Below are 20433 nucleotides of genomic sequence, written 5' to 3' on the forward strand. Positions count from 1 at the left end.
ATTTCTGACCCCTCTCTCTGTGCGGAAAAATCGAGTGTTGTTTCTAGAAAGGTTTGGAAATGTGTCCGTTTTGCTAAGGGCCTGACCTCAGTCTAAGAGAGTCCTTGCAGAACTCTGCACAACGCTCCCGCGTTCAGGTCTCCCGCGTCACAGGGTAACACAACCGCGGTCTGGGGTTTTGCGCCCCGGAATGACATCATACTGCGTGGATCAGGAGCAACTTCATTTCACAGCCCAGGAACCCTGCTGCCAATAGTCCTGATCAAGAGTTTGCAAACTTGTCCTGTGAAGGGCCTGAGAGAAAATATTTTAGGTTCTGCAGGCCACACTCTCTCTCTGGCAAAATGACTCAATATGGACACAAATGGGAGGGACTGTGGGCCAGTAGAACTTTAGGGACACCAATATCTGGACTTCACAGATGTCTCACCTGTCATGAAATGTTATTCTTCTGATTTCTTTCCTCCCACGCACAGGTGTGAAAACCACTCTCAGCTCATGGCAGAAAGAAGACAGAGGAGGTCCAAATTCGGCCCCCAGTCTGGTTGTCCAGAGAGCGCAGTGATGCCCGGGACGGCCCCGAGACTGCTCAGCTCCCTCCCGTGAAGTCTGCTCGTTCACCGCCGTTCATCTTTGCAGGGCATTAAGTTGAGACTCCCTAGTTAATCACTCTTCCCCAAAACAACACCGGGGAGGCGGGCGTGTTTTATCAGCAGCAGAAAGTGAGGCCATGAGTGGGAGGAGGGCCGAGAGGGAGGCTTTCTAACAGGATTTCCACCTTGAACTCTGCTCTCACGCTGTCCTTCTCCCCTCTCGAGTGCACGTGACTTCCTGCACGAACACTGTGACTGCATTGTAATGTAGTAACCACCGGGATGCTGAAACTCTGGAGTGCATCATTAACATCTATATGATAATTAGGCAGCCTGGGCAGCTGGGCAGGCCGTTGCCCCATCCCAAGGCATCAGCCACTGTCAGTTATGAGGAACGCCTCTGATAATAAGCATGTACTCATGAGGCAATTTCCAAAATGAAGTGTTCCATTCTCATTTTCAAATCTGTTTTCCCACTGCGGACAAGAAATGCTGAACAAGCATGTCAGGATCCCGTGTTGCAGGACAATGACTTGCTTCCTTCCCCACCTCCCCTCCCAGATACCTGCCGGCTCCCCCTCCTGCTGGAATATAAATGCTTTGCCTCTCTGAGTTCACCAGGTGAGCAGAATATTCTCAGCAAGCTGCCAAACACCCACATCTCCAACTGAGTCCTATTTCCACGACGTTTCTGAGGCGTCTAGGGGACCCGTCAGTGTTCTCTCCACAAAGCACTGTGATGACAAGTCCACCTGTCCTGCCCCCACCTGCCCTGAACCTGGATGACGTCACTAGAGACTGCTCGTAGGAACCCTCACTATACACAGGGGATGGGGGTACTGCCCTGGTCCCTGGGGCTTCCTCCACACCATGAGGGGGGCTTCCTTTGCCTCATCAAAAGAATTTTTCTAAAGGGGGTGGGAGGGGATAAATTTGGGAGGTTGAGATTTACAAATGTTAGCCACTATACATAAAAGTAGATTTTTAAAAAAAGTTTCTTTTGTATAGCACAGGGAACTATGCTCAGTATCTTGTAATAACCTTTAATGGAAAAAAATGGAAACGAATATACGTATGTATATGCAAGACTGGGACACTGGGCTGTACACCAGAGATTGACACATTGTAACTGACTGTACTTCGATCAAAATTTTAAAAAAATATATCACTCCTAAAAAATAAAAAGAACTTTTCTCTCCCTGTGGAGGGGAGTCACCAATGCAAGCATTTCATCAGCAGATACTTGGCTTCCTAAGACACTAGTGACTAGTTCAACACAACTCCAGGAAAACAGCCGTGCAGAACCCTGCGCGTGCAGCCCTGCACGGTGGCCAGAACGCAACCGTAAACAAGCCACGCCAGCACCTGCAAGTTGTCATACAGGGGCTTCCTTCGCAGCTTCCCTCTGAATCACTGGGACGCTAACATACTAGGACGATGGGCACCGCCCCACCCCGCTGCCTCTCTCCACACCACCCGTTAGAAAAGCAGGTGCCAAGTGAACTCCTTTTCTCTCTCAGTACTTGAGATAAGGGGATGAAACTACTCGTATCCTCCCCCCGAAGAAAAGACCGTCCCTCTCGCTACTCTTCAAAGAAAAAGACAAAACTAACCGTGCTGAGACGTTCTGCCACTTTTCTTCGACGGTTCTCGAGATGCACAGCAGTGTGATGACACAGCTCCTGGGGTGCCTGATCCCGGGCTAGTCTTGTGAAAAACAAAGTAACAAAGCACGTTCTGCGATGCCACAGTGCCTGGCCTGCTTGTGCCCTCATGTGCGAATCTACAACCTTCTGAATTCACATCATAGAATAGAAAGGTGGGGGGAATAAAACATACCTATTCATGAAGACGTGAACGTAAACATCTCACAGACCACCCAGGTTGCAAGAAGCCTTAAAAGGCATCCAGTCCAGTGGCAGAACCCACAAGAATGCCCCAGGGTGAAAGGGTTGTTTTTTTTTTTAAGGACATTTAATTTTTCTTGAGCTTCATTCACCAAGAATAGTCATCTTTCTCTGAAGGGCTGTGCTTCAGCCAACTGAGATGAGGTTATTATTATAAGGTAATTATTGGTAATAGAAGCTACCAATTACTGAGCACTTGCGTGCCAGGAACTAAGCTAAATGCTTTACACATCATCTCACTTAACCTACCTGGCTAACCCTCTTAGGTAGTTATTACCAAGTTCCTTTTATAGATGAGGAAACAGTGTCAGAAAGGCGAAATGACTTGCCTAAGGTCACACAGATAATAAAACACAAACACCACCAGGATCACCTGACTCAAAGTCCACCCACTAGAATGACTTTACTAATGGCTTCATATATTTGAGTCACAGGATGTACTCCCTCAATCTTACCTGTAAGCTGTCATCGACACTATAGTGATTCCCAAAGCTGACTTTTCATTTTCATCTTTTTAAAAATAGAGACTCACAGAACCCACGCCAGCCCAACTAGACACCGTGAAAACAATTAATTCCTTATGCTTTTGTTTTAAGTGATACCCAACTAATGGCCAGACTTTTTCCCCACTGAACCTAATAATGAGTATTTCATGAAAAATATTCCAAGTCTTAACTGTCAAAGCAAATGGCTGGTATTTAGTGGTTAAGCATTTTCTCTCTGTTCACAAGAATGAATGAATGAATGAATGAACATGGAATCCCACTCTTGACTTCCACAGAAAAGCTTTCTTCAGTAACCACAACCCATGGAAGCACCGTGACCACAGGAGCCTTGGGACGCCACCCAGCCACGGACACTGACGTCGGAGGCAATGGGTGAGCTCATGGTCACCCAGGGGATGGCAACAGGTCTCCAATCCTCCAGCCACTCACTTCCTCCAAAGAAAGCACTGCTGCTGGGGGAGGGTAGAGCTCAGTGGCAGAGCGCGTGCTTAGCATGCACGATGTCCTGGGTTCAATCCCCAGTACCTCCATTAAAGTAAATAAATACACAAATAAGTAAACCTAATTACCATCCAGACCCCCCGAAAAGACAGCAGTGCTGCTTAGGATTCGTATGGAATTGCTCAGAACCCAAATAAACACAGGACATGAAAGACACACTGGCACACAGAAAATGGTCATAAATACGTGTAAAGGAGTTAATGGGTTCAACGTGAATCCGTAGGGAGCTGGCACACTCACTGCACCTCTCTTTACATAAAGCAAGGAGCCCCCATGGAAGGAGACAGACTTGACTTCTAATCGACACCCCTCCGTGTGATTATGTAGAGGATGGAGCTTTGTATGGAAAGAGACAGACCTGAGTTCCAGTGTCAACACTGCCACCTCCTCACGTGACTGTGTTGCCATTTTCTTAACCTCCCAAGGTTCCCTTTCCTCACCCGAAAAGCAGTGATGATAATAACCATTTCTGACAGGCTCTCCATTTAGTTTACAAGACTTCATGCAGACAAGCACCCAGTGCCTGGCACACCGTTACCCTTTGTAACTGTTGTTATTTTTATTTTGCAGTCCCCTAAAAAGTGGCACATGTTCTGTGTATGCAGCTAACTGTGCTAACTACCAAGGCTCAATGTCCCAGTAAAAAAAAAAACCAGCCCTCCACCAGGGTATTCCTTTCTGCCTCCTCTGAACTGAGGGCTGAAAGCGTGCTTCCCAGATACACAGCTGTCTCGCATGCTAAGAGCAATAATGCATTGCTGAAATATCCAGGAATAACAAAATTAACAACATCCTCCCCAGAAAACCATCCTCTGGGCTGATTCACCAATCATTTCAATAAAATGTTCAGTTGTGAAAAAAGAAAAGACGTGGAACTTTATTAAAAATACGTCCCTTTCCCACAGGGAAACGTGTTCAAAGCTGCCCTAAATATCCCACATCCTCATTTGTCCTTTCCCAAGTAGTTCCAAAGACAAGATCCAAGGTGCACCTGTCAAACGGGTCGCCAGTGAGCTGACTGCAGAGCAGCAGGCTTGCGGCCAGATTTTATCTTGGACAGACAGCCGCAGCCCTTTGGAACATGTCTCTCGATGGTGTTCACTCTGTTCACAGCCTTGAGCCTGGCCAGCCCACTTCATGAGGGCTAAGATTTCACTGGAGGGACCCAGGAGGGGGACAGAGAAAGACACAAATGAAGTTCCAGTCTGTTTGAGTCACCATGGCCATCCTGTGTGTCCATCCAGGGAAGATAAAATGCAGAGGGCCTCGCTCCTGCCACCCTTCCTGAAGGTCTGTTCACTGGCAGCAAATCTGATAGGTCCACCAGCCCTTCAGTCACGTCCAAGTCGGCCACCCGCCTCTAGAAGCGATCGTCAGCCCCTGCTGACCACAGCCGCCCTGCCCAGTACCCAGGAAAGCACAGCGACCCTGGCCACCGGCGGCTGGGGTGGGACATGGCCCTGAGCGCTGGGAATCTCTTGCTTCCCTGTTCCTGTGTGTACTCAGACAGAGAGAGGTGGTCTTGGAGGGGGAAACGCTTTGGCAGCCTCCTGGCTACACACACTGTTTCATTCACACCAAGGAGTCCCTTCCCTATGGAGGGACACAGAAAGTTGGTGCTCCCGAAGGGCCAGACTTTTGTTAAAATATCTTAAAGCAACATTTATCAACTGGAAGTATTTTGCAGAGAAAAGACGAATGTCTTGGCTGTTAAGACACGCTGAACAAAGCACCTGCCACCACAGATGTCCCTGGAGAGTAATGTGGTCCAGGTTAACCTCTCCAAAGCACAGGACCACCGCTTACCATCCCTGATAGACAGCGCGCTGTGTGGTTACCACGGTAACGGTTCTCCTCCCTTCTTACCAATCCCTGACACCACACATCGAAGTTTTAAAGTCAAATCATGGTTACAGAAAAATAAAAAGAACTCAGGCAGCTTATATGCCAATATGGACATGACTGGTCCCTGCTAAGAAGCTACATTTTAACATTTTTTGATTCTTTGGTATTCACAGATGTCCCTAGACAATGTTTTAAGTTAAACTGTCAACAGTAATGACCACTGGTCAAAAGCCAAGGCTGGTTTATCACATGAGCAGATAGGTATAAAAGCAAGTGCAACCAAAGGCAATTAATTGTGTAAATGAATATGTGTATGTACATGCATGACTGGGACACTGCTGTACACAGCGATGGGCACATTGTAACTGACCGAACATCAACTTAAATAAATAAATATTAAAATAAACATACATAGGGTTATACATTTTTGCTATTGTAGCCATCTACTTACTGTTATACATTTATTTTCAATAAAAAGTAAATTCTTTTTAAAAAAAAAAAGGCAATTTACTGTGACTTTAAACATCATTAAGAAGAAAGGAAAAAACCTAACAACTCTGTGTGCATGTGTGTGTTCCAATAAAACTTTACTTACAAAAGCAGGCTGCAGGCAGGATGCGGCCTCTGCTCTGGAACAGGAGCTGGAAAACTGGCACTCGGGCCACATCTGGTCTGAGGTCTTGTTTTTGTTTCTGTTTTTGTTTTTAAATTGAAGTCTAGTCAGTTTACAATGTTGTATCAATTTCTGGTGCACAGAATAATGTTTCAGTCATCCATGTACATGCATATATTCCTTTTCATTATAGGCTACTGCAAGATACTGAATATAGTTCCCAGTGCTAGACAGAAGAAACTTGTTTATCTATTTTATATACAGTAGTTAGTATCTGCAAATCTTGAACTCTCAATTTATCCCTCCCTACCCTCTTCCCCTCTGGTGACTGTAAGTTTGCTTTTTATGTCTATGAGTCTAAAACTAACAAGTCTTGCTTGCATGATCATCGATGTGTATTTGGGGAAAACAAACACCACACACACTTCACCAGCAATTCCTTCCAGCCCTAGCACGCAGCGCGGAGCCCGTTTATTCACATGCCAAAGCATTACTTGGGGGAAGAGCGGTTACCGTGGTGATAAATGATGTCCCCGCCCAGTCGGGGAGGTGAGTGAGATCCAAAGCCAATTTCAGAAGCTGCAGTGGTGGTTTTAGGGTGAGCTGGACACATGTGTCTAATTAAGTTCTTCTTTCGCCACTGTGAGACTGCACAGGAATCTCTGGAGCTAAAAGCTTCTGTTTCACGATAGAAAGCTATTATGCAAGCCCTCAAAAGTCCCCCAAGATCAAGTCTCACAGATATGTGGGGTCTCCTGTGCCATTGTTTTGATGTTTGTATTCTAGAAAATATCAAACATACAGAAAAATACAAAGAATAATGAAATAAACATCTGTGTAACCATGAACAAGCTTTGTCAAATCTTAATTTGACTTACATTAGGCCTTTTCTCTTCCTTAATAAATAAATTATTACACAGAAAAGTAAAAATCTATGTGTAGCCCTCCCAGTCCCATGCCCTGGCCTCTCTAAACAATACACAGTATTAGTCTGCATGTTTTCAAGCATTATGTAAATGGTATTAGACTGTTAAGTATCAATCTACAACTTTTTTTTTCCCCTCAGCCTTGTATTCCTTAATCTTATCAGTATTAATACAAGTAGATCTGGTTCATTCATACTCATCACTGCACGGAATTTCACTGCATGAATTAACACGTATGATTCCATTGTTTTCCCTCCGAAGGGCAGTTAGACAGCCAGAGATCTTCCACTATCATCAGCAGCGCAGAAACGGGCGTCCCTCCCCCAGGGCCCTTTGCACACGTGCAGGGATGGCCGAGGCACCAGCACGGGCGGGGCTGCTGAGCGGGCAGCACACGTGTTTCTGCAGCTTCGAGGTGTTGCCAGGCTGCTCCCTGGAGCAGCTGTACCAAACCACACTCTCACCGTCAGCAAACGACCAAGTCTGTCAGCCAGACTCTTTCTAGTTTATCTGTCTGATGGTTCTGATGAGATGGTACCTCATTTTCACTTGTGTTTTCCTGACGACCGGGGAGGCCGAACATCCTTTCACGTTCACGGGACACCTAGGTCTTCATTTCTGTGAACTGCCAACCTGTCTTCTTGCCTTTCTTCACGTGGTTTTGTAAAAGACCTTCATATACGCTGTGACTTTGGGAAAGTTACTTAACTTCTCTGCTTTCCACTAATAAAATGAAGAATTCATAAAAAATAATTGGAAACCGATCATAACACACCTAGTCCAGGGCCTGTTACATGCTGAGCACTCAAAAGAAAGTCACTATTTCTATTACTGTGATGAGTATGAAGAAGGTTCGGGGTACAGAGTACGTGCTTCTTGCATTTCTCCCCACTTCATAGCTCCCTTTGGGATAAAAGCTCAGGACTCAGGAGCTCTCGGCAACTCTCCCGGCTCCGCTTTCTCCGCCAGAGTCAGAGTATCAGGACTCTGCTGTTTATAAGCCACCATCAGGAGAACGTGCAAAGTCGATGCTCCTGGGTATTGCTTCATCTAAACATCGAAGTTTCACATCCTTCAGTCTAGGCTGTGACCTTGTCTGTGAAGTGACCATGATCCTGAATTTCAACAATGGTCATGTCACTGGGTGAAAGGGATTCTGGGAAGAGGGAAGCCTGGCAGGTAAACCGGTGTTAGGGACCTGCTGGGTATTCCTGGGGTGGAAATACAGCCATGACTTGATGAGATGCCACCAGGCCCAAGACCGCCGCAGATCACCACAGGTCGTAAGTGACCCTCGAGTAAGTGAAGGGACAACCATCACGTCACTACTGCACACAGAAGTGTTTTCTAAATAATGATCAAACGCGCACTGACATCACCTTGGTGGCAGGCACGCTGTGGAAATACTTATCTATCCCCAATATCCAGAAGACCGTGTTCCCAAGGGCACCGTGGGCAGTAAGCTAGAGAGATGCAGTAAACATGAATCACGTAAGCTCTGCCTGGACTCTTAACAGATTCAGTTTCATGCTGAGATCCTCCCAACTTGGCTTCTACTCAGTTGCGTCCGGCCTCTCCCTGGAGAAAGGCCATGCTCATCTTTACGAACACCCCCCGTGCATCAGGAAGCATAGAGCTGACCCCCAGGCCTAGCGGGAGTCCTGACGTTGGCCTCCGTCAGTGGCTGGCAGGGCCCTTTTCAGATGCACCTGCACATCACCTCTCACGCAGATTACCTCCCTCCATATTCAGTTTCAACCAGCGCTAAAGAAACCAGAGACTTTCCCTGTTGACTCTCCTCCTGTCTTCCGCGGAGCACTCGTGTGTTAAGAGTCAACTCCAGCCCAAATATAATTAGACCATCGTCTGGTATCTATCCAGGTGCACTGCTTTCTTCCTTAAATGTGTGCCAAGTTTCCACTTTCAAGAAGTTAAATTGCCATATAAAAACGTCCTGGTGATGATAAGTAATTAGACGCTGTAATGGAAAATTAACTGTGTTTTTATTTAGAGCATTAATTGTAACAAGACATCTCTTTTTCTAACTGTTATTAAGCTACAATAAAAATAAATTCAATCCTGAGGGTCTGCAAAGGTTTTCTGGTTTGAAAAATAAACAAACAAAACAAAACAAAACCTCCCTTCCTGGAAACAGAGTATTTGTTATTTTGTTAATACCACCGAGCTGGTTCAAGGTCCTTGCCCAAACCTTGTTATTAATAAGTTCTAGCGCCAATTCTCATTCTGTCATCTGTGCCCTGGAAGGAGGAACAACCATTCCAAACTCACAGCAGCTGAAACACTGCCAGGCGGGGCAGAGGGGCCTCGCCACATATGGGGAGTCTCTGCCCACATGTTCTCAATCCTTCTCTTTTTTCTCTTTGTCATGCTCCTTCCAAGAGAAACGTACCACCTGCAGCAGGGTGGGTCCCATCAGTCCAGTGAGCACCCATGGGCTTTGGAAAGTTCTGGATGAGAAAGCAACTCATCAGCTGTGAGTGGGGTCCACTCTGATACCACAGTAAAAACCCCGCATCCACAGGACCCGAATGGAAAACAGCATCTCCAAGAGTGGATGCAAAATGAGGCTTCGATCTGTACCTCTCCTCTAGGGTCCACAGCCCTCTAACCCGGTCCAGCTACGAGCTCATCACTGGGTTAGCCACAGGACCAGTGCGAGCAGGGCCCGGCAGGCCCCGTGACACCCACAGACGATCACAGACTTCATACAAATGGGGGAGCCTCAGGTGGCGTGGACCTGACTTCCACCTCTGCTCCTCTTCCTCCTGACCTCAAAACAAAGTCCAAATAGCACCTGAAAATGCTTCTGCATTAACACTGACTCAGTCCTCTGAGGCGAAAGCTAAATGCTGGGTGGGCCCGGCCTCTTCCCTCAAGGGACCCAGCAGGTGTCCCAGTAAAATCAACTTGAGTCATTTACTATCTGTGCATGAACAGAAGTTTCAGAAGCCACCTTTGGTTTGCCCCTCCGGCCATTGTGCAGGGCACCACGCTACCTGCAAGGCACAATCTAGTGGTTTCAAGAGTTTCCAAGAAACCCACTCTTTCTTTTCCCTATTCCTTCCCTTTTTTCATTGTAATCTCTCTTTACAATCTAAACAAACTTTAACTGTCCTGTCCTTCCTGCTCTTCATACAGATTCCTGGGATGTACACACCCAACAGGCTTTTCACTTAGACTCCTGGCGTCTGTTACCACTGGCAACTTCACACTGTCCCCTGGTATCACAAGTTCTATTTTGGATCCAGAGGCACAACCGACACGAGCCCAGCTGCAGGAGACGGGTTTCACAGAAGATTTACTACGGATACCATTTCAACTGAGTGGTCCTGAAGGAGGGTAATATGGCAGTTTGGGTGCTGATAATACCTTTAGGTGGAGTTCAAAGAGAAAATTCCAGATTGAAAAGGATTAAACTGTCATGACGCTCCCCATCCGAATTCCACGTTGCCCACATAGACTCCGGAGGATGACAGAGAACTTGGCAATGGTTCTCCAGATGCGTCAGAGAAAAGTTTCAAATACATTAGTCAAGATTAAGATTAAACTTACATGTAATGGCGGTGCCACCACCAAGCAAGCATAAATATGTGTTGAATTAAACTGTTATTGAATCAAATGGGACTGAAGATCACAGACCTTTGGAAAGGCATTTTAACTTGCCAAGTTTCAGCACATTTTCCCATCTGCTATTAGAACCGTCAGAACCAGCGAAGAAACTGCTGGCAAACTACTCACTAGTTAAAACTGACCGCGAAGGAAGCCCAGCGCCTCTGCTCAGCAAAGGCGCTAGAAGACTGAAGGAGTAAGGGGCAACAGCTGAAGAGTCCAGAAAAGCTCAGCTCTAAATACATCCTGACCCTGCTGAGTCCTATACCCTGTGCACCCCTCAATTTATGTGCCCTCAGAATGGGAACAGGAGAAGCAGTTACGAGTAATGGCTAATAAAAGCCTATTTGCCCCTGGCAGAAACCCAAATGCTTGTCGATAATGCTCATTTTCCCAGGCCCCCAGTTTATATTTCTCCATTAACATTCCAGGGCCCGACTCTCAGGTTCTCAAAGCCTACGGGGTTTGGTCCCCAACTAAAAGACCAAGCTAAGATTTGGAGAATCACTGGAGTCAACTCGTGAATCAGCAGCCGGCTCCCTAACTCCCATAGAAGTCATCACACACGTCCACACCTCATTTCATTTTTCACCGGAATGACACCCAATTTTTGTGATAAAAATGAACCAAAGGACACCACCCCAAAGAACTTGTTTCGCTTGGACCCACCAAAGAATGAAATGTTCTCAAAGCCACCTCCTTTCCCACATGCCCCTTTTAATTGGCTGGTTGACTGTCCCTTGGGTGTGACTGCACGGATTCATCCTGGGTGTGTAACCGAGTTGGGGCAGCCTTCTTGATTTCTGAGCACCCTAGTAAGAAGGGCAGCGCTGTGCAGTGTGGACTGAAACTGCATTTAAGCGCTGACGTGACCCTAGCACATCACAAAAGAAAGCGTGTTCTACCTGGGGAGGTTGGTCTTGATCTCTATAACCCCTTCCAGCTCCAAAATTCAGCAGTCAGCTCCATGAGACTGGCCACTGGAGGTCACGGAGAAAGATTCAACAGAATCCTTCTGCCCGAGAAGAGGGAAGGAATCAGACTACAGGTGTTAGTGAAATGACTAAAGTCGTGTACTGGTCACGGGTTGCAAAACGTACGAATATCCATGTTCACCTCCCCCTAAACGTGCATGTTTAAGTCTCGTGTAATTCTAGGTTATAAGGAGAAGAAATTTTAGTAAGTTATAAGTAATCATGCACAGCAGGTTGGTTTCTCAGTATCCTCATATGAACACTCTTAGGATCAATGTTTTTGTGAAGCAAGCTACTGGTGTTTTCCAAATGCCCGTCAAATTCAGAAACTCTGCCTGTTTCTAAAGACCAAACTGAAAGAGAGATCCTTCAAAAGTAACCCGTGCGGATATCTCTGCAGTCTGTTCCGTCCTGAGAAGCCAGTTCCAGTGACTCTTCCACCAAGAAACATTAATCACAACCAGAAAAATAAAACAGCGCACCCAAGAGTTAAATAGTATTTATGATCTCATAGACTGCACCTCATTTTCGGCTTTCAATCACTGTCAACGTTCCAATGTTTACGAGAGATCATCACTGCCTTCTGAACGGCAATATGTTTCCATTCTGAAGGAGGATTGCTATTATAAGATTTTAAAATAAAATTATAGCCAACATGCTATAAACTAATTCTAAACGTGTTTCACACCTCGTCAATGGTCTGAATGACAAATTTTTATTTTTCCAAATGGAGGCTCTTTTCAGGCTTAGTTTGTTTTTTTTTTTTTTAAGTTTTATTTAAAATTTAATGCCAATTGTTCCTTTAGTTTGGCTTTAAGAAAAGGATCCCCTTTCTCAGTGACGTAGGATATCCACTGGGAAACACATCAATTTAGAGAGCTTCTGAAAACTAAAATTACTGTATTTTAATAAGAAAGGGCCTGCTCATATAATAATTTTTTGGAAGATGAGTATTTCGTCAAAGTTAGAGTGTCTAATAACCAATTACTGTCACGTGATCATCCCCCTGATGAAAATGTTTCCATTTCTCAGCTTACTTGAATACATGCTCTTCTGCCCGAGGAGATCAGTATCATAACCTGACATCTGGATTACTAAATCTAAACACGGATTGCTTAATTATGCAGATGCTTTTTAAACACTGGAGCTGTTTTTTCCACAACAGTGTTATGTACTTATTGTGCAGGGGGTTCACTTTTTTATCTTAGTTTTCATTATTTTATCTGATGAAACTCACTTTTGTTAGTTATTTAAATCTTAAAACGGCAAACCAAAGGGTGAGAAAGTTCACTAACTTTAATTCCAGTGCACACCTTTCACTTGATTTGGACATTTTATGCGTTGGTTCCACGGAAAGTGCTAAATATTTATGTCTATCCAGAAAAAAAATTTATATATATATATACATATACATATACATATGTAGTTTCGTTATGGATGCCAGCAACATATTGCTGTTTTTTAAATTAATCAAGTTCATCCAATCTAAGATTCTTGATCCTGAACGTAACTGTTGAAAGCAACCAAAATGCTTTGAAAGCATGTTATTTGCAAAACCTCTGAGAAGTCACTAATGGGGCTCCCATGATCTAATACACGTAAGGCTTTAACTGTAATCGTAAACCCCACTGCAAGCTTATGGTCTGAAAGTGTGGACGATTGTAGCCAGTATTTATGAGTTTAATTCCACTGGAAAATCCCAGTTTCTATATTTTAAATCTCAACGAGAGCAAAATCCCAACACATTTTCAAAAGAGCAATCTAAAGAAATCAAGCTTGGGGAGGGGGCGGACAGGGCAAGAGCACCAGGGCTGGTACCGCCCTCACCCACAAGCCGGCAGAGAACGGCAAAAGCACAGACTTTCAGTTCATGAAGTACACGCAGCTCACTTTCAACACTCACAAAAGTACATATGAATCATTTTATTTTCCTCTGATTTATGTCCCACACAAGGTTCAATAAAACACAGAACCTACTCAGCCTCGACTGATGACTGGATCATTGTCTTCTGAGGCTATTTATTACTCTTTCTCTGGCATGATTTCTTCTCTGATCCAATTCTGTGACTGCTAAAAGCCAGGAAAAGCTGCCTGCAAGTCGATGTGTGGCACAAGGTCACTACAAAGTTTGCCGGCATCAGGCAAGGTGTTGAGAAGAAGGTCTTCTGCTTTGTCTAGGAGCCCCCTTCGCGGGGTGCACAGAGGCTTTCTGACTAAAGCAGATCCTCTCTTCTTCCTTTAAGGGACTTGAGTTCTTGTCGCAAATGATTATTTATGCTCAAAACAAGATTCAGCCTATCTCCCCTCTCCAAGATCTGTGTAGACAACTCACCCCAGGCTTAACGCATGGCAGACACACACATATAAAGGCATCAACGTCAAGAACATCCTTCTGGTTTCTTGTTTTGCATACTCCTTGGCTTTGAAATTACAAGTCATACTGTGGGCGATCAGGCCTAACGCCACGTTACAGACAAAATCCAGTTCACAAAGAAGCAACTGGAGATAATATTCATTTCATTACCAAATACATGTAGGAACAACGTGGTTGTAAAAGAACTTTACTGAATGTACTTCTACACATATTTACTGATTGTCCGAGAGAGACTAACAGTGGAACCAACGGAACACACAGTATCGCAAGCTCTGGGGACTAGCAGCTCTGGGCCCGAACAGTCCCAAAACATCTTCCAGGAACACTGCCAGCTCTTCACTGTACTTTTTCAACGTAAGCCAAATCAAATTAATTTACTTCATGCCACCCATGCAACAAACATAACCCCAAAGGGTCTTTTGGTTTGGAAATCCTCAATTTTTACCTTTAGTTGAAAGTACAGTCAATAACTTTTTTAATAAAAATTGCTCTTTTTTTGACTATACCCACATTTGGATCACCTAAATCCTAATAATGCCAGGGCACTATGAAACTGGGAGTTTCTCTTAATGCACTCACAGGTTTCAAAAAATACCTTTGGATTTATTTTCTACATAAACCTACGGCTTTCTTCAATATATTTATTCAGCGCTCTTTAACTTTACTACGGGTCGGAGCTCTGGTGGTGCAGGGAAACCAGACTTGAGGAATGTTTTTATTGTGAGCCCTGTTTTTCAGTTACTTAAAACTAACTGGGCTGACCTCTGGGCTTGCGCCGCGACGCGAGACATTCCAGGACTGCTTCCCCAGAAAGAGATTCTTTTAATAAAGTTCAGTGAATTCAGGGTTTTGCTGGGAACCTCAGGACACCGACTGACTTGTAAAATTCCCAGTGGAGACACGAGGAGGCTGGACGAGGCACCTCAAAGTGGTGAAGCAACGCCACTTCCTGAAACAATGATTTAGGTGCCGAATCAGGTCAAGGGTTTGAACTTTCTGACTGAAAACCACAGCGGCGCTGGGGAGGAGGAAGGCTCTCCCGCCCGCGGAGCACGGGCGCTGCGGGGCGGCCGGCTGGCCGCGGGGCTTCCTGCCCTCGGCATCGCCCACCGCGCCGTCCGCACCCGGCCCTGCCTCCCCGCGCCGCAGACGCCGCCGCCAACGCCGGCCGCGGACGGGCCTGGACCCCTTGCAGGGCACAGGCGTGGCCCCGGGGCCCTTCCTCGAGCCCTCGGGTGGGAGCACAGAGGCGGTAGCGCGCCCGACACCCCCGCCAAAGCTACCGCACCCATCCGCCCCCGGCGGCCTGTCTTACCGGTACAGGAGTGCAGGGGCTTGGGTCGCACGACCAGCGACGGGCACACGGAGTAGAGGGAAAGTTTCTCAAAGTAGTCGCAGGTCTCTTTGGAGAGGATCTCGTCGATCATGAAAGTCTTGTAGCGCCGCCTGGCTGCTTTGAGCTGGCCGGGCGAGCTCAGCCTCAGCTCCGCGTGGCAGTGCATGGTGAGCCGGGGCGAGCGCCCGCCGGCCCGGGCCTCAGCCCGGCTCCTCCGCGGCCGGGAGGCGGTGGGGCTCGGGAGGCGCGCGGCGGGGAGCGGGCACCGGGCGCGCCGGTCGCGCGTCTAGACCCACCCGCGGAGCAGCATCTTCGCCGATCCTTTTGGGGCCGGCGCAGCTGTCAATCAGCGCGCGCTTCCTGCACGGCCGGCGGCGGAGCCGCGCGGAGAGTCGGCCGCCGAGGGGCGTCGGCGCCCACCCCGCCCAGCCCGCCTGTGCCACCCCGGCGCGGACCTGCGCGCCTCGTGCCCGCCGCTCTCGCTCGCCTCCTCCCGCCTCTCAGTGGCTCGCGCTCCTCTGCCTGCCTATTTTAAGACTCTCGCTTTGGCTCTCCTCCCCGCCCCCCTCCTGGGACGAGCTCCAGGTGTGTGTGCTGAGTGTGCGCGCCCGTGTGTGCGCGCCGTGCGGGGAGCGCGCGCCGCCCCCGCCTATTAGGCCCTCCCGGGCCGCTGACCCGGCGGAGCCCCCGCAGCGCCCTGACACCGGGCAGGCCGCGCTCCCGGCCCGGCTCCCACCGCCGGCACCTGGCGGGCGGGCACGTCCAGGTCTCTTGCTAGAAAGAAGTCAAGTCCTCCCAGAACCTCCCGAGGCTGCGGCCTCCCGGGCCGGCGCCCTCAGAGGACCCGGCTGCCTTCCTCCCTCCCCGCGTCGACCCCTGCGGGCCGTTTCCCGAGGACGGCGGCCTCGCTCGCAGCCCGCGCGCTCCGGCACTCGGCGTGTGCGCGGAGGTGGAGAACTTTACGGCCCCCGGGAGATCACAGACTGTCGACCCTTGCCCAGTCCTTTATTCCAAAAGTAAGCGGGGATTTTTTTTTTAAAAGGAATCAACAAAAGCATGTGTTCTTTTTTATTCTTTAAGTCTGTCTATAAACTTGTTTTCATCGCTGAAAGGGCCGGCGCGGCGCGACTGCTGGGTTCGGCCGGCCCTCGGGCAGTCACCCCTGTCGCGATTTCTGGCGCCGGATACTGGGGCACCACGGCTTTCGTGCCCCAGGCTCCTGACGACGCATAGGGGTCCAGGGGCCGCGAAGACACGTTTTTTTAAGGTGGTTTAATTTTCTGCTTCCTAGACATGTAGCCTCCGAGTCTGATCCAGTCAGTATCTGAACGAACTTTCGTTTTCAGTCGGAATTTTTGGTTGAGGAGACCCCCACCCAGCCTCGGCGCCGACACCGTCCCGCAGTGCGCGTCCTGCCCCGCGCCCCGGGTCGGCGGAAACTGCCAGGTGCGGCTGGTTTCGCGCGATTTGGTCTGGGAACCCGTGTGCGCGGGACGGGAAGGGAAACGCACGGTAGGGAGACTGAGAATTGCAGACGCGATGGCCTTCTCCAAGACCGAGTCTGGGGCTGGTGACATCTTTCCGCCCCAGGTCGCCGCAGGCTTGCTGCGGAGCTGCTCGCCCTGGAGCCCGAGTCGCCGCGGACACAAGTGGACGCGCGCGCCTGGGCCCGTGTTTCAACTCAGAAGGGACCCACCTGGAGAACTAATAATTGGGCACTTAGAGAAAATAGTAATAAACCGAATCAGAGCCAAGCATTAGACGTGGTCTGCGACGCGCCTTTGAGGAACTTCGTTCCCGAGGTGTTTGCGTGCGCCCTGGCTCCTCGCCTCTCCTCTCCATTTAGAATAGTTTTCGTTTACCATGTAGAGCGGTTTTAATTTGTTCTCATTTTATCTCTTTGGGCTAATTCTCTTCCCGCGAGAGCTGCGGCCAGGTGTCCCGGTGGTGGCGCGCATCCCGCCGCAGGGCCCGGAGGTCGCCGCGCTGGGCCTGGGCGCGCCCCCCGCCGTGGTGGCGGCTCCCACGGCCTGTTCGCCGCCCGGCGCCGGGCCGAGGAAGCTCCGGGCTCAGCCCGGCAGCGCAGCCCGGCGCCACGAACGAGAGGTCCTCCTGGGTGAGAGAAGAGCAAAGACCCGCTGCGCCACGAGCCGGGGACCGTCCCAGGGGCGCGGCGTTCGCGTGGAGGACATGGTAGGTTGGGGAGTTACATTTCCCTCTGGAAAGTGCAGCGCCCTAGGCATAGCTGGGAAACTAAGTGTTGGGAGGTGTGGATTGGAGGGCGCGGCGTGGGAGCGACCCCTGGGTCTCTGCGTCGCATCCGGCGACCCTGGGGAGGGACTGAGCGTTAGCCGTTTGGACACTGTCGGGCCCTCACGGGATGCGCGCACCCCGTTTGCTGTTAAGGCCTGGCCTTGCCCCACCTGCCTCTTCCTCCTCTAGATTTCCTCTTCCTCTTTCTCCTCTAGATGTATCCCCCACCCCAGGCTCTTCCCGTTCCTTTTTCACCGCCACTAGCCCTTTCCCTCCTCTTTCGCCGGTTTCTCCTTCCCCAGCCCAATTGGCGGCCTCCTCTGCTCGGTCGAACTGCCCCATCTCTCCTTCTCCTCATCTTCCATCCTGGTTTCTCTTTTTCTTTCTTTCCTTTCTTCTTTCCCTCTCTTCAGACCCGGATCTAGAGCCGCACTCCTGCGCCCCGGAGTCGCGGCGCTGCCACCCGGACCGCCGCAGGCAGCTCGCAGGCGGGGACCGCGCCGAAGCCCCAGCCACCGGCCGGCGGGAACCGGCCTCGCCTCCACCCGCCGCGCCCTCCGGCCTTCTCTTCTCCTCGCGTCCACGCAACCACAGGCACCGCAGTCGCTCAGACTCCCCCGCAACTGGCCTTTTGGTTTGAAATCTGCGGTGTTTTAAATATCTGAATAACAAGTTAAACAACAGCTTCTTGGATTTTGCATCTGTCCTAGTTCCTACCATAGAGGCAAGAAATCTCAGAGGGCCAAGTCCCCCAGCAACCGCGGAGGGAGATCCCGACCTTGGAGCCTGCAGCCTCCGGTTCTCTGTCGCTTATGATCAAAGCTGAGCCTCAGTTTTTTTCTTTGCAAAGGATAATCATAAAACCTACTTCACAAGTTTGGTCTTTCACAATCCATGCCTTTACACAGCTCTTGCCTTCAGTGGGAAGGCCCACTGCACCCCATCCTCTCCCTCCTTCGCTGCCTGAAAAACTAATTCAAGGCCCATCTCAAATGTCACCTCCTCTGGGAGAAATGTCCCCATTCCCCAAGTCTGTTAATGCTGTCCCTACCTCTATCTTAGCGGCCCCTTTACTGTATTGTTTCTTTCACCCTCTGGGCAATGCCTGCTGAATCTGCATAGCGCCTGGCATAGTAGGTTCTCAGTAAGTGTGTCATGAAGGAATTAATGCACCGGAGCTGGGATACCTATGTGGTGTGTGTGAACGACCCAGGCCCGTGGTGGGAATCCAGATCTTCCCTAGCTGTGCTGAGTTTGTCTCTCTACTTAAATGAATCTCTCCTTCCTTTATACTTTTGGTTTTTCAGCATCTAGCCCAATTCCCATTTTGCTCCCATGTCTCTCTCTTTTCACGCCCTCTCTCCTGATCTCAGACTGCACAGGGCGTCTGTGGGAGGAAGCACACCCCAGCTGTCAGTCATGAAGCGGGGCTTTGGTGAGGAACAGTCAGGGGTTTAGTTTCCAACATTAATGAAGTGGCTGGAACAGCAAACATCTGCCAAAGAGCCTCAAACCTTATCCAGCTGCTGGAGACCCACAGACACTTCCCAGTCTCCTGTGACTGTACCAGGCAGCGTCTGCCCCTCTACTGGGAGGAACACACACGGAGAGGAAAAGACCCGGCTGCACCCAGCCGCACTTGCTCGGGCAGGCATGGAAGGGGATGAAAATTCACAGCCCCTGGAGGCTTCAGGAGATCAGTCCCCCACACCCCAATCTGGCACCTGATTCCTGGGGGTAGCGCCCAGCCAGAAAGAAGGGGGCACGGACACCTGGGCAAAGTTAAAAGGTTCTGACGACGAGAAACCAGAGAATCCTCTTTCCCGTTCCAGCTCACACCCAGTATCTCCACACGACTGAAACGCATGACACGTAATGAGACAGAATGGTACTTAAACGTCCTAGGGTGGCATTTAAACAGCATTCAGGATCTAACCCCAGATGAGTGAACTCAGCTTCATTTTAACTCTCCTTTTATCATCTTGGGCTACCTGTCAATGCAGATGCCCTAAGCAGACAGGGTGTAAGTCTTAAAAGCACACAAATTCATTCCCAAACATCTTTTCTCCAAGTGGGGGGAGGGGAGCGAAGGCGTTCCTTACACTCCAGTAGAGTGTGTTTAATAACCTGTACTTCAGTCGCTAAGTTTTGAAATAGTTTCAGACATGTAAAAGCAAAATAGGGAAAGCCTTGTAAGTTAATATTCCCCTGGGCCCCAGGGCCAGACCAAAACTGCTGCCCTCGGAGCCCAGCCTGGCCGCCTTGCACAAGAAGTCAGAGGAGGGGGACAAGGAAACCGGCTTCTTTTTAATGATGATATTAATTTACAAAAACTGCTCTCATCCACTGTAGAGTATCTTTTTAAAGAGAGGGCACAAATGTAGTCCACTTGACAGATGGGCTTGGAAATGTCTGAATAGGTCCTGCTTTCTCAAAATATCTGGAGGAAAAGTTTAAACTGGGGGAAAAAAAAAGAAAGATAATGGCTGTACCTACAGAGCTCTCAGCCTTTACGTGAAGAGTGACACTGCGGTGAATCATCCAAATGTTTGCAAATTTTGAGAAGCTTGGTACACAGATTAAAACCATGTGTTAAAAAAATGAAATGATTTGCTGTGCTGATTACCTACCTTTTTAAATTGTGCCATCCTGACATTAAACAGCCTGATTTTTGCCCATGTGCCTCAGTTATCCCACCTGATAACAGACAGGAAAATAAAATGTGATCACTCCCATCTTTTTCATAATATTATAGAAATAGATATGCATGTTTGCAGCATCACTGCTTTAGGCTTTTTTTTTTTTTTTTGGTATATGATACCCCTTACTAATGAGAAAGCTGTCATAAGACAGGAGAATCACTTTTTTTTTTAGAGAACGGCTTTGTTTGTTTTTTATCTGTTTTTTTTATATAGTGGTTAACATTTGCAAATCTCAAACCCCCAAATTTATACAGAATGGGTTTTTAAAAATTC

At 48.5% G+C, this 20433-nt stretch overlaps 2 protein-coding genes across 4 annotated transcripts in view; one reads left to right on the top strand and one right to left on the bottom strand.

Annotated features, from left to right (window-relative positions):
• BARX2 (BARX homeobox 2) overlaps nucleotides 1-15764 on the bottom strand; it is a 64651-nt gene extending 48887 nt beyond the window's left edge. Inside the window, exon 1 of one of the 3 annotated variants that reach the window (XM_032472539.1) lies at nucleotides 15185-15764. In XM_032472539.1, the coding sequence (XP_032328430.1) occupies nucleotides 15185-15371 (187 nt within the window). In that variant the 5' untranslated portion in view covers nucleotides 15372-15764. Of the gene's footprint in view, nucleotides 1-6478; nucleotides 6656-15184 lie in introns of those variants that run through there. The other 2 variants (XM_032472540.1, XM_032472541.1) reach the window with 2 other exon arrangements.
• LOC116661091 lies at nucleotides 15370-20064 on the top strand. Its single transcript, XM_032472314.1, has 7 exons — nucleotides 15370-15435; nucleotides 15545-15790; nucleotides 15984-16221; nucleotides 16318-16472; nucleotides 16552-16651; nucleotides 16796-17398; nucleotides 17872-20064. Exons 1-6 carry the CDS (start codon nucleotides 15370-15372, stop codon nucleotides 17083-17085), a joined length of 1095 nt encoding a protein of 364 aa, XP_032328205.1. The 3' UTR covers nucleotides 17086-17398; nucleotides 17872-20064.
• The last annotated feature ends 369 nt before the right edge of the window (nucleotides 20065-20433 follow it).

The sequence above is a fragment of the Camelus ferus genome, chromosome 33, assembly GCF_009834535.1.
Source record: "Camelus ferus isolate YT-003-E chromosome 33, BCGSAC_Cfer_1.0, whole genome shotgun sequence".
Taxonomy (NCBI): Eukaryota; Metazoa; Chordata; class Mammalia; order Artiodactyla; family Camelidae; genus Camelus; species Camelus ferus.

Coding starts and splice junctions, on each gene's coding strand:
- LOC116661091 (XM_032472314.1), top strand. CDS start 15,370: ATGGTGAGCCGGGGCGAGCGCCCGCCGGCCCGGGCCTCAGCCCGGCTC. Junction 15,436..15,544: donor TCCTCCGCGGCCGGGAGGCG/GTGGGGCTCGGG, acceptor GGGCCGGCGCAG/CTGTCAATCAGCGCGCGCTT. Junction 15,791..15,983: donor CCTCCTGGGACGAGCTCCAG/GTGTGTGTGCTG, acceptor GTCTCTTGCTAG/AAAGAAGTCAAGTCCTCCCA.